A 12,298-nucleotide genomic window follows, 5' to 3' on the forward strand; every position below is an offset into this window, starting at 1 on the left:
GAGGTTTTCCTGGTACTAGGTGAACAAAGGATGGCAGACAAGCCACTTGTTGTTGCCCCTTCTTTTACAGTGAGTGAAAAGTGAAAGTTAGTCATTATGTCTGACTCTTTGCGATCCCATGGACTGTAGCCAGCCTGGCTCCTTTGTCCATGGAATTCTCCAGGCAAGAATACTGGAATGGGTTGCCATTCTCCTCTCCAGGAGATCTTCCCAACCCAGGGATTGAACCTGGGTCTCCTGCATTGCAAGCAGATTCTTTACCACCTGAGCCACTAGGGAAGCCAGTGGGTATGGAAAGAAAAAGACATTCCCTCTACCTGTAATCTAGAGTGCGAAATAAATGGAGTTTATCATTTAATGGTCTAACAAATTGATGATCTATTATTAAAGAATGCAAGATACAAGCCATAATTCTCTGAAAATGACTTCCCTATGCAAATGACTACCTCAGTTCTGTTGCAATATCATCTTCAATTTTCATGTAAAATAAGTTGAGAAAATGTTTAAAAATAATTAGATTCCAGGAAGGCCAGTTAGACAAGTGCTAATACTATTCAAAGAGGACGATAGTGGATAGTTTTGTGACAAGACACAGTACCGGGTAGGGGAAGATCAAAGGAATGCCATGAAGTGTGCTTCAACACTGGCCCAGCTTTCTCACATCACCACTGTCAATCTCCACAGAGAGCTGGGAGTATTTCCTAGCAGCGTGACATAATGGACTAGAGTCATGACAGATCCCTCTCATTTGTCTAAAGAATGTCTCTAGATGACCGAATGTTCCTTCTAAAAGGTTGAATCATTGATCTCTGCTTTGAAAATATTTCCTAACTCATTCCAGTCTACCTTTAGTCATTTCCTGTTTATGCCCTCCATGATCTGAAATATCTTTGTACAGTTTTTAAAGTTGTAAAAGACTTATTGGAGAAAAAAGTAGTTAACTTCGTTCTCTACTGTCAGGAAAGTATGAAGAATAAACAATGGAAAAACTTTTTGCCACAAAGGCATTTTCTGAAATGATTAGGTAATAAGCTTACTTGGAAATGCTCCCTTGTCTTTGGCATCTAGCCTTGCTGATTAAAAAAAAAAATCTGCTTGCAATGATAACTTAGTAAATATTATTCTCATTTTCTCAGCTAGCTTTTGAGGTTTTTCATTTTAATCTTTATTTTTGACAGTTTTGCTAGAAGGTGTCTGATGTGAGTTTATTTTTATTTACTGGATTTAGTGTTGATTGTGTATTCCTATCCTGAGGACTCAAGTCTGTTTTCATGTCTGAAAACTCTCACCCGTTATCTCTTCAGGTTTTATTTATCCATCATTCCTTCTATTCTTTTTGTTTGGAATTGCTGTTAGACCTGTTGTGGACTCAATATAGCTACTGTCTTTCTTTTACATATTTATCTCAGTAAGTCTCTATGTGACTTTCTGTGTGAATTATCTGCTCTATTTCTATTCACTAATTACTTCCAACTGTGACCAGTCAAAAATTATTTCTTGCATAGATCTGTCTCAGTGATTATACTTTAGGCAAAGCTGGTTATCAGGTACAAACTTCCAGTTATATAAAAAGTCCTGGAGATGCAGTATACAATAGGGTGACTATAGTTAGTAATATTGTATTGTGTATTTAATACCAGCTGTTGGTATCAAGCAGTGAGACCAACTCTTGCCTTCAATCCCTTTTAATGCCTAATGTTAACCCTCTTGCCTTAGAATCAGGAGCTTGGCAAGACCTCAGGCCCTGTATTATCTTACAGGAAGATTGCTGTACTTGTGGATATTATTTTTAGAAGTCTTTTTATTATTATTATTGCTTGCTGGGACACTGCTATGCATTTGGAATGGTGGCCTGGGAAGAGATGTGCTCAAAGCCTGAACATACAGCATCATTTTCATAGAAAGTCGGCATGACTATTCTACAAGACAAGGAAATTGATGTGCAGAGAGACGAGGTGATCTTTTCCTGGCAACAGACAGAATTAGAACTAAATGCCAGGCTACATGTAGTCTTATAATTCAGGCTCTTCGCATTACACAGTGATACTTTAAGTTTCTGATCAGTCCTGGTGTTGACCAAAACAATCAGTAGTCAATCTAAGAAAGAAATGGAAAATTTTATTCAAGCCAAACTGAGGAAGCTGTATGTTCAGTCTCTCTGAGAGCTCTGAGAACTATTCTGAAGAGATGGAGGGGGAGGCCAGTACATATGTGATTTTGGCAAAGGGTACATGCAATCAAGAACTCATCTTAGGAGATTTTACTATTTTTGAGAAACAGATACCTTAGTTAATGAACAGTATTAGTGCTTTCCTAAGTATGGGAAGATGCAAGAAACTGGGGTCACAAGTCTGAAAATACCTAGCTCAGGGCCAGTTCTGTCAGTCTTCCCAGAGCACAAAGTATCTCATCCTGATTTTTGCCCTGAAGTCCTTTCAAGGTGTATTATGTCAGTGACCACCACATGACTGATGACTTGATTCTTACAGAACTAGATAGTGGGCAACATTATTTTACAGTCTCCCCCCCCCCCCCGCCACCTTTCTGTCTTAATTTCAGACAAAATTTGGGAGGCATTTCATGGTAACTTTGTCCCATATGGGCTAAGAATGCTCATTCCCAAGTTAGGCAAGGATTTCCTTGATAGGTCACAGCACACAAGTCCAGTAACAGCACACAAGTTAAAGTAGCCAAAAGTCTCTGGACCACCTGTCTTTCTAGCCTGTTCTGGTCTAGGAAATGTTTCCTTTTTGTTGCTTCTTCCCGTATCTAGAGTTATAATATTACAGCCATTGATCTTACGGAGCTGGATATTTGATTATTTCACATTCGCCAAATCATTCATTTTATCTGAGGCTCAGCCATGTGTTTAGTAATGTAAGAAACAGTCTTGTAAAATAAGCAGAATACAGGTAACATAGCTAATAGCATTAATAAGCTCATAAGTATTTATGCTAAGAACTTACATTAGGTGTGGTGCAATGTATTGCCCGGCTATCTGACCAGTCTGTTCTACACTAATCGCAATCTTTAAGGGTAATATTACATTGGCTGCACCTGTAGGTGGTCTGCACCCACCAGGCGAATGATGAGTCATCATGACCCCTTATATGACAGAGAAAGAATGTTCTCTTCTAAGGAGTTATATGGTTGGCATCAGAAGGAGAAAACTTGATCTTTATGGTTGAGCGTGTGTTTCTGCCCCTGGGGAGTCTGATTAACGCATACTGTGGATGCATAATACACATGAGAAGGAAGGAGGAGGCCCAGAAGGGCAGAGAAAAATTTTATGTCTGAATTTGCCTTGTCTTGCCTTAAACTGTGAATTTCTATTTCGTTACTTGGCATTGTACTAAGATGTATGTGTGTGGGCTATGGTAGGGTAGGGCCAGTTGTTAGAAGATATCTAAAACAAGGTTTTGTGAACTTGAAAGCAGCTTATCATTTCATTGGAAACGACAAAACCTGATGTCTAAAACAACTGCAGAAGATTTAGAGTCAAATTATGAAGTATTGGTTAAATAATGAGAGAAATTGGTGGACAGTTTGGGAAAATTGACACTTGAGAAGATTTGTAAAGAAAGGATAGATTTTAGCTAGTGAAGGGAAGATATATGAGGTGAGAGGAAGAGACTAGAGACCAGAGGTAAAGAAGAGGGAATAGCCAGCTGTAGGCACCTCTGCAGGGAAGGGAGGGGGCAGCAGAGAGCAGAGCCCACCCTCAGGGAATGGAGCCCACCCAAAGGCGCTGAGACTTCCTAGATACGTGGAGAGGGAGCATTCACAGTTGCAATTATTAGTTCTTCTAAACCTGGAGGGAAAGAAGAGAGAGGATCCATGGGGGAATAAAGACAGATTTGTATCTGTCAGGTTGATTGATTTGATAGCTAGAAACTTAATTATCCTAAAAGTCTGAGACTCATATATGTTTATCTGAATAAAGCAGAAATACGCTGACTTACTATTTCTAAAACTTGCAAGCCTTCAGAACTTACACACAATCAAGAGGCAGTCAAGCAGTCAAAAAGCAGAACTTTTTAAAAGCCTATGTACTGGTACTAGGGCCTCTGAAGCTGTTTGTTTGTTTTTAAATAGCAACTCTTATCTGAGTTCAGTAAGAAAGTTTGTTATTTGTGCAACTATTAAATTCATTCAAACTGCTGGATTTTATAGGAATTTTGGCTTAATTGATCAGATACTGCAGTGTTAGGACAAGGTAAAGCTAGTTACCCACACCAGTTTTACTGAAATTTTATAGAAATTGAAATCTATCACTCAACCTTTTATTTTAGGTGACATTATGTAGTAAATTGGAGAAGGAAATGGCAGCCCACTCCAGTACTCTAGCCTGGAAAATCCCATGGATGGAAGATTTGTTTGTTCTGCTGTGTAGAAGCTTTTTAGTTTAGTTTAAATCAGTGGTTCCACTTACTGATTTTTGCTTGTGCCTTTGGTGTCATATCCCGGCCCCCCCACCACCAAAAAAAAATTGTTGCCAAGACGAATGTCAAGGAGCTTCCACTCTAATTTTTTTCAAGGAGTTCTTTTGTTTCAGCTCTTACATTCAAATCTTTAATCCATATGAAGTTAATTTTTGTGAGTGGTATAAGATAGAGATCCAGTTTCATTCTTCTACATGTGCTTATCCAGTTTCCCCAACACCATTTATTGAAGAGACTATTCTTTCTCTTGAGTATTCTTGGCTCCCTTGTCAAATATTAGTTGACCATATATGTGAGGATTTATTTCTGGCCACTCAGTTCTATTCCATTGGTCTGTGTATCTGTGTATTCCATACCATACCATTCTTATTACTGTAGCTTTGTAGTAAAGTTTGAAATCAGGAAGTGTGAGATCTTCAGGTTTGGTCTTCTTTCTTAGGAGTGCTTTAGCTATTTGAGATCTTTTAAGGTTCTGTATAAATTTTAAGATTGTTTTTTCTGTTTATATGGAAAATGCTATTGGAATTTTGGTATGGATTGCATTGAATTTATAGATGGTTCTGGGTAGTATGGGCATTTTAACAATGTTCTTCCAAATGATAAACATGGTATATCTTTCCATTTATTTGTGACTTTTTCAATGTCTTTCATCAGAGTGTTAGTTTTCAGCGTTACAGATCTTTTATTTCCTCGGTTAAATTTATTCCTTAGTATTTTGTTATTTTTGATGCTGTTGTAAATGGAATTGCTTTTTTTGTTTTTCATATATTTTGTTGTTAGTATATAAAAATGCTATACTCCATGTTTTTATATTTGAAGATTGGGATTTGGGGAAGTGATTAGGTCACAGGGCAGAGTCCTCATAAATGTAATTAGTTCCCTTATAAAAGAGACTCCAGAGAGCTTCATTGCTCCTTTCCCTGGTAGAGGAACTGTGAAAAATAAACGTTTGTTTTTTAAGCCGCCCGCTCAATAGTATTTTTGTTGTAGTAGCCAGAGTGGACTGAGACAACTATCTATTAATGAACAGGTACACGTGTGCTAAGTCAGTTCAGTCGTGTCTGACTCTTTGAGACTCTATGAACTGTGGCCTGCCAGGCTCCTCTGTCCATGGGATTCTCCAAACAAGAATACAGAGTGGGTTGCCATGCCCTCCTCCAGGGGATCTTCCCAACCCAGGGATCGAACTGCATCTCTTACATCTCCTGCATTGGCAGGTGGGTTCTTTACCACTAGTGCCACCTACGAAGCCCCATTAATGAACACACCAGCACAATGTCCTGTAGAACATGTGATGCAAACTTACTGAGAATGTCTTTGAGTGAACTCACTCCTTAAGTGGCACAAACCCATCTTTCTTGATCTCTACCAGTCCTTTCTTTGAATGCTGGGGAAGAAACCTAAGGTTTTCAAACCTAAGGTTATGATTGGGCAGGAACCCTGGGAGCTTCTGATAGAATCTCAGTGCCCTCAATGAATCTTAACAAATTACCCTTAAAAGAATAAGCTTCTCTTCCCCATTCACTTCCACCTCCTCAGTCATCTCTAGAAAGTCACTGAGGACCCTAAGCTAAGAATTTAAACAGCCACAGTTGCAGCAGTGAACCTCAAAGGTGGTCTTCATGCAGATAAAAGGGAAAGTCATGAATTAAATGAATATAGGTCAGCTTAGGGTCCAATTTTTTTTTTCCATCTTGTAGATTGAGATCATCTCAACCCTTGAAATGTTTGTTCTTTGAAGGATGTCTGGGTACACAGTTACTCAACATTTGGACAATGAGAAGTCTGTCTGCTTGGCTTGCCCTGTGCTGTTTCTTGGACTGTCTTTAAGCTCCCATGAAGAGTTAATCCACACTGAGTGATCCAGACTTGGAGAGATGTCCTGCTGGGGGATGTGGTGGACCCCGCAGTGAGACCAAACCTCTGGGGAGGGGCCAAGTTTTCCTGAAAGGTACATGAAAACTGACCACATATGTGTGTGTGTGTACATATACACATTATCCATTTACACTTTATCCATTCCTTGTCAATGGGCATTTAGGTTGTTTCTATGTCTTGGCTGTTGTGAATAGTGCTGCTGTGAACATAAGGGTGCATGTATCTTTTTGAATTATAGTTTTGTCCAAACATATTCCCAGGTGTGGGAGCTGGATCATATGGCAATTCTATTTTCAGTTTTCTAACCAACCTCTATACTATTTGCCATAGTGGCTGTACCAACTTACGTTCCCACCAACAGTGTAGGAGGGTTCCCTTTTCTCTGCACCCTCTCCCGCATTTGTTTGTCGGTTCTAATTATGGCCATTCTGGACTGGTGTGAGGCAGTACCTCACTGTAGTTTTATTTTGCATGTCTCTAATAATTAGTGACATTGAGCATCTTTTCATGTGCCTACTGGCCATCTGTTTGTCTTCTTTGGAGAAATGTCTATCAAGGTCCTCTGCCCATTTTTCAATTGGGTGTTGGGGTTTTCTGTTGTTGTTTGAGCTGTTTTTCGGGCTGTATTTTGAGCTGTATTTTGGAGATAAAGCCCTCTTCTGTCACATCATTTGAAAGTTGGCCATTATTCACTCCCTGAATCCCCACCTCGGAAATGTACAAGCACAGACACCTTGCTTAGCTTCTGTTTGCCTCAGTTTCTTCATCTCTGAGGTGGGTGTCATGATTGTATCTACCTCACAGGGTTTGGTGAAGACTGAATTATTTAAGGTATAGAACGCACCCAGAGGTTCTTGGCGCATAGAAAGCACTTGATCAGTAATAATTACTGATACTAATTATCTGTATGTTGGAGAGAAGAGACACCTGAGAGAAAGGGAACCAGGTTGGGACCAATGTGTGCCAGTGAGGGGAATCTCTTAAGTGGTAGAATTTCTTGGGTTATGATTAGCATTCTATACTGTAATTTTTCTGAATTACCTATAACACCTCATTAAAGCTGAAATTCCTGCAGAGTCTGTTATAAGTTAGGGGTGTTATTGAAAATAAAGTGTCAGGACAGTAAAGGAATCACTCTATCCCTCTGCCACAGGAGAGAACAGCTCCCTCTCAGGGGGACTGAGTCAGAGTTCCAGGAGTGAAGGGTAGAGGGTTTGGTCCATGGGGGATCCAGCAGCCTGCAGAGAGATCCCCGATAGTCACAGGCACAGGAGAAGTCCTCAGGCATTCCAGATTTGCCAGAGGAAACTGTTGGAAAGAGGATCATTGGAGGGGGTAACAGATGCTTGGGTTACCTGGAAAAGATTTTCTCCAAATTTCTTGTGTTCCTACCTGCCTGGCCATGTGAGTTCACAAAGCATTTAAGAGTGAAACCCAGCCCAGGACGAGTGTTCAGGTCTTCCCCACACAGTGAGATGGGGGTGATTATTGGCAAATCCTACTGTTGACTGAAACTCATTTGGGCACCTGAGAACGATGGAAGGATTGGTGGTGTGACTCCCATCGGGATCTTCTCCCCTCCCCCACCCTAAGTTAGAGAACTGGTTCCTCCTCCCAGCCATCAGGTAGAACCCTCCAATGGTCACAACACAATAAGTTATTTCTGCACCTTTGTTTCCAGCTGCAGGTTTATTTCCACTTCAGAATCTATTTGTAGAAGTCACGAGACTGCCATAGGTGCCTCATACTGTTGAGTAGAAAGCCCACAGGAAGAGGACAGACAGATGGACTCAGCTGCCCCCACCTCCTCAGACAGGCGGAAGACAAGCCAGGCAGACCCTGGAGGTCAGCTGAGTCCTTAGGGGGACAGGAAAGGCCAGGATCAAGGGGAAAATAACACAAACTCTGCATGGGGGGCTTCCAGTAAAGGCAGGGAAACACCATGCCATTCAAACGAAGACCCTCCAGTCCCCCTCCTTGCCTAAGAACGCCACACCATTTGTTAGAAAGTTTGCCTACTGTCCCCGATAGCAAAGAACAGATAGAATTTTACCAGCAGGAGCTCAGAAACATACTAAGAGCAAAAGGTGAAGTGGTCTGGGGATTAGGGGTTGATTTTCAGCCCAAGACACAAAGCCAGTTCAGACTTCTGAATTTTTCCATCCTTGTTCACATCGCAGTGGCGCAAAAGAATCTCACGAAACTTATCAAGGTCCACCCCTCTGATGCTGGGCTGAGGACAACAAAAAATAACATGTCAGTAGGCAAGTCAGTGGTGGTCCCACCCTTTCATGCCGCCCTGCCCCCACTCCCTGTCTACTAAACTTAGGGGCCACCCAGGCTTCTGAGAGTGCCTCCCTGAAGACAGGCCTCCAGGGAGGATTTCCTCTCTTCATCCCACCAAATATTGCCAAGGACTAGTTTTCTGCTACCAGGTTCAATTTTCATCCTATCCCTTCAGGTCAGAGAATGTCTGTTCCTACATCACTTCTCTGCAGTTTGTACAGAAAACCTGCCTTTTTCACAACCACAATAAAGATGTTTTGCCTTAGAGCAGAAGATGGTCACCAAAATTCTGTCTCACTACAATGATGAGAGAAGGCGCATTTATTAACTCCTTATGGAGATACTGAAATCTCCCTCTAGTTTTTAAAAGGGTAACAAGGAATTAAAATCTAAAGAATTATGTTGTTGAGCCAGATAGACCCCATCAGATTTATTCCAAGGAATATTTCAGGGGCTAAGAAGGAATTGTGATGCAAGTCAGCTAGGAAAATTTTCTAAACTCAAAGGCCTGCAAAAGTGAACAATGGTGGATGGAACTCAATGATTCTTCCTAGGTTATTTTATTTAACCCCTACAATAATTTTGGGAGGTAAATGATTACTCCTTGTTTACAGATTAGAACACAGAGGCTCAGAAGAACTGAGACATTTTGCCATGCCAGAAGTTGCAGGAACATTTTTGATCCCAAGTCTTTTGTCCCCAATTAAGTACTCATTTCACCAGTTCTCACTGATCTCGTGGAGAATGGCTGGCCTAACGAAAGCCATATGAATGGTGATGAATCTAAATTTGAAAGTCAGTGTCTGAAGAGAATGGAAAAACCAACTAATCAGATTTCCAAACCCTTTGATTTTCAAACCCTTCAATTAGTGGACTAGTTATGAGTAAAGAGTGCAGGCAGCAGTTTGCAGGGTTTCAGGAACTCTCAGAAACATTTCCCATCACCTAACCTCACCGTTAGGTTTCCTCACTTCCAAAGAAAGCTCTAGGAAACCGGCAATAGGAAACAAAACCTTTCATTCTACAACTAGACAGCCATGTTAAGACAAGCTAATTGGCACTGTCCCACAGGGTAAATGACTGACACCAAATCTACCCTGATAGAAGGTTTTAACAGAGAGAAGGGGAAAAAACAGCAAGAACTGGGAGCCAGATGGCAGAGAGCAAGAAGAAAAAACACCAGAGTGGGGCAGGATTCTGGGAGAATCAGGAGGGGAAAATTGGGGGCCAGAAGCTAAACTTGATAGACTTCATTTCTCTGCCAAGAATCTCTTGAGTGATTGGACAAAGAGGCTAAGGCATAACCTATGTCCGTAGGCTCTCTTTGTTGAGTATAGCTCCCTGGGTATCAGTGCCAAGCAGGTGTAGAAGTGGCCCCAGGGAATGTGGCCTAGAAGTTCTGAAAACAGCAAGCTACCCTCTGTGGCTCCATATTAAAGGCTCATTTGCGGCACAGTTACAAGGTAAGGGTGTTTGGTCTTCAGTATCCTCAAACCACTTTGGCTAAAACCCTTTCTGCAGCAAGTGACACTGTGTCTTAGGATCCTTTTAGCACTCTTTTGAAAAGACTCAGGTGGTAGTCATTTACATATTAGCAAAAATTAATTTGCTAAGATATTTATGCAATAACCAGGCTATTCTAAGCACTTTTTCCTTCCTTAACATGTTTCCTGCAAAAGAATTATTCCTTTAAGTGAGTTGAAACATTTTTGAATGTGTGGAAGTATGTGTTGGGGAGGCATTTGTGGGTATGAATGTGGGTGTATGCAAAGGAAGTTTCTTTAGACCATTTGAGTTGTGTTTCTAATGCTTGATAACTTTCTAGGAGTCAGGAGAACTGAATGACACTGCTCAGAAATGCTTGGATCACAGAAGACAAATCATTTGAAACCACTGAGGGCCTCTGTTTTAATAACAAGTTGCCAGTATAAACACATTCAGTTTCCCCTTCTAAAGTCTCTATGCGTCCCCTCTTGCCAACCATCTTCTTGTCAACAACAGAAAAGCAGATGGTGTATCTAGCAGGGAAGAGAATAAACTGAGACCCGGGGGCAGGAGCTCTTGTGGTCTCCAGGCAGACACCTTGGTCATCTCTGGCGTCCCTTTTATATGGCTTCTAACATTATTGTTCACATGTCTACTTCTTGGTGGGTGCTTAGAATCTTCAATATCTTGCCTTCCCACTTTCTAGTTTAGGATGTAGATTGTTTTGGTGGTGGCGATTGTCTTGCTGTGCTAAGTGAGCTATAGTCTTTTAAAAAATCTTATGCAGAAATTATGGTGTCTGCTCCCTCAGGGACTTGCTGTCTCAACACATCGATGGAGAACAGGCTTGGGTACTATTTTCCAGAGGTTAAAGAAAAGGGTGATCTGGTAATCAAATAATCCTTTTAACACAAATTCAACCTATGCATCATACATGACTGTACAAGAATTAAAAAGCTATAAAATAAGTGTGCTCAAGTCATGTCCAACTCTTTGCAACTCCATGAACTGTAGCCTGCCAGGCTCCTCTGTCCATGGGATTTTCCAGGCAAGAATATGGGAGTGGGTTGCCATTTCAGGATTATTGTAAACATCAGGGATTCTGTCCAGAATTGTATGTTTAAAGTTGAGCCAGCCCCCTGCTAACTGCATGGCATGCTCTGAAAATTGCTTTTAAAATAAGTTACAGATATTGGCTTAATTGCCTTGTGGCCCTTTCTTATAAAATGAAAATAAAGAAAATCCACAGGAGATGTCTCTAGCTAATGAAGCTGAGAAATATCAGATCTCAGTGGTCTCAATGTCAGGGTCTCAATGACCCAATGGTCGTATTTGACTACATCTTTCAAATTGTGTGGTGAATATTTTTTTAAGCAACATGGAAGACTAGAAAAGTCCAATAAAATATAGGCACCTTCAATCATCTTGCTTCAGGGGAGAACATTAGTAACTAATTACTGTGTACATACTTTGTAGCTTAAGAGATTATCTCCTATAAACTGATTTGTATTACAGACCACAGTCTGACTCAGTCCTTAGAAACCAGCTATCTCAAGCTGTCTGGTACTAACATGGAGAAGTTCCAATAGCCCCACAGAAATAGAGTGGCAAGGACAGAAATGATGGGGAGCCTTTGATTTCCCATAGAGGTGCTATGAGTCCATTAAAAAGTGAGACAGACTTCTGCAGCCCAGGTTTTTAGATGGTCTCAAATTTTTTCCTTTACTTTTCTTTAGAAAATTATCTTCTCTGCTCTGTTGCTGGTTTAGATTTTACTTCCATGGTCTCGCATTAACCTTTGGAAGGCATTGCCAAACCCAGAGATGGTTGAAAGACAATTGAAAGAGTCTGTAAGGATCTGAAGCCTCTAGGCTTGACAGGCAGTTAGGGGCCCTGGCTCCACTACAGAAAGGCGGCCACACAGCTCTGGAAAACAGGTTCCCAATCCCATTTATTCTAGCAAAAGCAAATAAAAACTCTAGTTAGACAAGGCCTTCTGCTGTGCAGCTTTAATGTCTCATAGATAAACTGCTCACTTTCTATGACAGAAATCATTCTGGTGTTACATAGATAATGAGTGAAATGGGATTTTCCCCTTAGCAATCAGCATGTAAAAGGCAACACCACACCAACACCCAGCAACTGTTCTGACTGCAAACACTGGTGAAATCTCTGACAGGAGCAACATGTGAAGGAGACAAAGAAGG

The 12,298-nt window shown here is 41.0% G+C and overlaps 2 protein-coding genes across 2 annotated transcripts in view; one reads left to right on the top strand and one right to left on the bottom strand.

Moving 5' to 3' along the window:
• SLC17A1 (solute carrier family 17 member 1) overlaps window positions 1-6,192 on the top strand; it is a 144,810-nt gene extending 138,618 nt beyond the window's left edge. The window contains exon 13 of the mRNA XM_068961162.1: window positions 6,143-6,192. The gene's annotated coding sequence lies outside the window, so the exon portion shown is untranslated. The remainder of the gene's footprint in view (window positions 1-6,142) is intronic.
• Window positions 6,193-8,424: 2,232 nt separating this feature from the next.
• Window positions 8,425-12,298, bottom strand: part of SCGN (secretagogin, EF-hand calcium binding protein) — a 50,925-nt gene continuing 47,051 nt past the window's right edge. Inside the window, exon 11 of the mRNA XM_068961149.1 lies at window positions 8,425-8,553. Coding sequence (XP_068817250.1) covers window positions 8,425-8,553 — 129 coding nt within the window. The remainder of the gene's footprint in view (window positions 8,554-12,298) is intronic.

The sequence above is a fragment of the Capricornis sumatraensis genome, chromosome 22 (genome assembly GCF_032405125.1).
Source record: "Capricornis sumatraensis isolate serow.1 chromosome 22, serow.2, whole genome shotgun sequence".
NCBI classification, from domain to species: Eukaryota; Metazoa; Chordata; class Mammalia; order Artiodactyla; family Bovidae; genus Capricornis; species Capricornis sumatraensis.